The sequence below is a fragment of the Antrostomus carolinensis genome, unplaced genomic scaffold, assembly GCF_000700745.2.
Source record: "Antrostomus carolinensis isolate BGI_N321 unplaced genomic scaffold, ASM70074v2 scaffold32149, whole genome shotgun sequence".
Lineage (NCBI taxonomy): Eukaryota > Metazoa > Chordata > Aves > Caprimulgiformes > Caprimulgidae > Antrostomus > Antrostomus carolinensis.
Window position 1 is genome coordinate 9,250 of NW_010341192.1, and position 2,394 is coordinate 11,643.

At 40.9% G+C, this 2,394-nt stretch overlaps 1 protein-coding gene across 1 annotated transcript in view; it reads left to right on the plus strand.

The window, feature by feature from the left end:
* The first annotated feature begins 205 nt into the window (after nucleotides 1–205).
* DESI1 (desumoylating isopeptidase 1) overlaps nucleotides 206–2,394 on the plus strand; it is a 4,625-nt gene continuing 2,436 nt past the window's right edge. The window contains exons 1-4 of the mRNA XM_010176411.2: nucleotides 206–236; nucleotides 430–451; nucleotides 1,502–1,571; nucleotides 2,234–2,343. Coding sequence (XP_010174713.2) covers nucleotides 206–236; nucleotides 430–451; nucleotides 1,502–1,571; nucleotides 2,234–2,343 — 233 coding nt within the window. The remainder of the gene's footprint in view (nucleotides 237–429; nucleotides 452–1,501; nucleotides 1,572–2,233; nucleotides 2,344–2,394) is intronic.

The window sequence follows — 2,394 nt, forward strand, 5'->3', positions numbered from 1 at the left end:
ATCGTTCATACGTTCAAGTCAGATCTCTCATCGCTTACTGAAAAAGAAAACTGAATACTCTGTGCTGGGTAACTGCCTGCTGTTATGAAATCAGTGTAAAATTCTGTTCTTCTGGTCCTGACTGAAGACTCTAAAGTTAGGAAAAAGTTTATTTTCTTGGCCTGTAGACAAAAGCCCCAGGGAAGGTAAGCACTGGCAGGATAGGATGGCGTTGCCACCTGTGCAGGAGGAGAAAAGTACTGCAGTGGTGTAGATGGAGTATTTAATTTGAAAGAAAGGCATTCTGTTTCTTTAGAAGCAACTCTGGGATGAAATCTTTGGTATTACTGTCATGGTGAAATAATAAGCGTAGTTCCTAAGTGATTGATGGAAAGGAGGCTGAAATCTGGAGAATATGTTGCTAATAACTTTTCTTTTCTTTGCATACAGGGAAACAGCTGGATGGCATCTGGTGAGTGACTAGATTTAAATTGCATAATGTGTGTTAAACACTGTGTGGTGTAGGAAGTATTTTCCATGTGAGATTATATATGCTTCAGCTCTTAACATTTTGGTGCTGAAGAGAGACCAAGGCACTTTTTGTTCCTGGATAGAGATTGACAGTAAGACGGTGTACAGTCAGATGCTGGTTAAACATCTCCATTCAAAGCTCAGTGGACTCCATGGAAAAAAAAGTCTTGGTAGTAGTTGTTGCATTTTAGTGCACTTGTATCAAGGGCAGGATGTTGTCTTTGTCCCAAGCACTTTGTCTTCTAATTACAGGCATGACTAAACGTGAGAGTAAAAGAGTAGGTGGGAAGAAGGTATTACAGAATCAGGCCTTCTGGCATGTAAGAGCACAGGCTACATTTGGTTACAAAACACTCTTCAACTTGCTATAATTCATATCAACAGTTTTGTTTTGTGTTTTTTTTTTAAAAAAGGAAACAAAAAAAACCCAAACCCTTGTCCATCCTTTTTTTTTATTTATTTATGTCTGCCAATGGAGTGTTGTGGGTTTTTTTGCCAAGAAAGATTGGACCAACTGATCCTTGAGGTCCCTGCCAACCCGGTATTCTATGATTCTGTGGTCCCTCTCCAGTGATTGTCTGACCTTCTTCTCAGTCGGTGTCTATCAGATGCACGCTTCTGTCAGTGTTGCAGCAGGGCTAGCTCTGTCTCTCTCTTATCTCTGTGACTTCACCCTCAACCCTTTAGCTGAAAGAGGCTGCTGGAGATCTCATGCTGGTGTGGAAGTCCTTCTCTGCCTTTGTTCCTTTATTCTTGGGTACCTTACTAAGCCTGTTCTTTCCCAACTGCTTAGAGAGTTACAGTAGGCTTGATAATCATTGCTTCCATATCCATTCACGTCCCTGCAGATCCTGTTCCTACTCACAGAAACACATTGACCTTTTATTTCAGTTATTCACTTAATTATGTCCTTGAACACATAAATTTACCAGCGATGTATATGCTAGGTTAAATATTTCTTTTTTCACCTGTGTTTTGTTTTCTGTGGCAGGCACACCTCCATAATAGTCCATAAGGATGAGTTCTTCTATGGCAGTGGAGGAATCTCCAGCTGTGCACCTGTAAGTTAAATTTACTTTTCTGATAAGAGAAATTTGTGATAGGATTACCTGATCAGAATTGCTTGTGTCACTGTCTTGTAGAAAAGCAGCAAGAGGCTTATGAATTCAGCCAGATGTGGCTGCTTGCTATGGTTGCCCAGGGCATCTGAGGAAGAGGAAGCATTGTGGCTTTAAGCCCAACTAAATAAAGGTTGGGGATTGCTTCTGCTGGTAGAGTCTGTCTGTCCAAGACATCTTCTGCAGCTGCATTACCAGAGTGACTCCTTGTCTGATTCTGTATCGGTAGATTTTACATGCAGACGTGGCAACTCAAGGCATCCTTTTTTGAGATTAAAAAGAAATAAAAATCATGATGCTTTGTCAGACCTTTCTGTTCTTGGAGAGGCAAAACTGATGTGCCATTCTTCTAAAGCAGAATGTTGCCATAGCTTAGAGCCTTCAGCACAAAGAGACAAGTATACAAGCTGAAATAGAAGTTGCACATTACTTCTCATTCTCTGAGTGCAGAACAGGAGAAGCCAGTAGGGTTTTTTGCTTGACAAATATACCCAAAGTTCCTCCTTTTGTGCCTGAGCAAACCACAATAGCTCTAATCAGTCGAGTCCTCCAAAAGAATTCTATCTGTCCATTTAACATTGTCTTCTGGCTGATATTTTTTACAGGGAGGGACACTTCTTGGCCCCCCGGACTCAGTTGTTGACCTGGGGAACACTGAAGTCACAGAAGAAATTTTTCTGGAGTATCTTTCCTCTTTGGGAGAATCTATGTTTCGGTGAGTATTAGCTTGTACTATAAAATCTGTATAACAAAAAAAGCCTTCAGG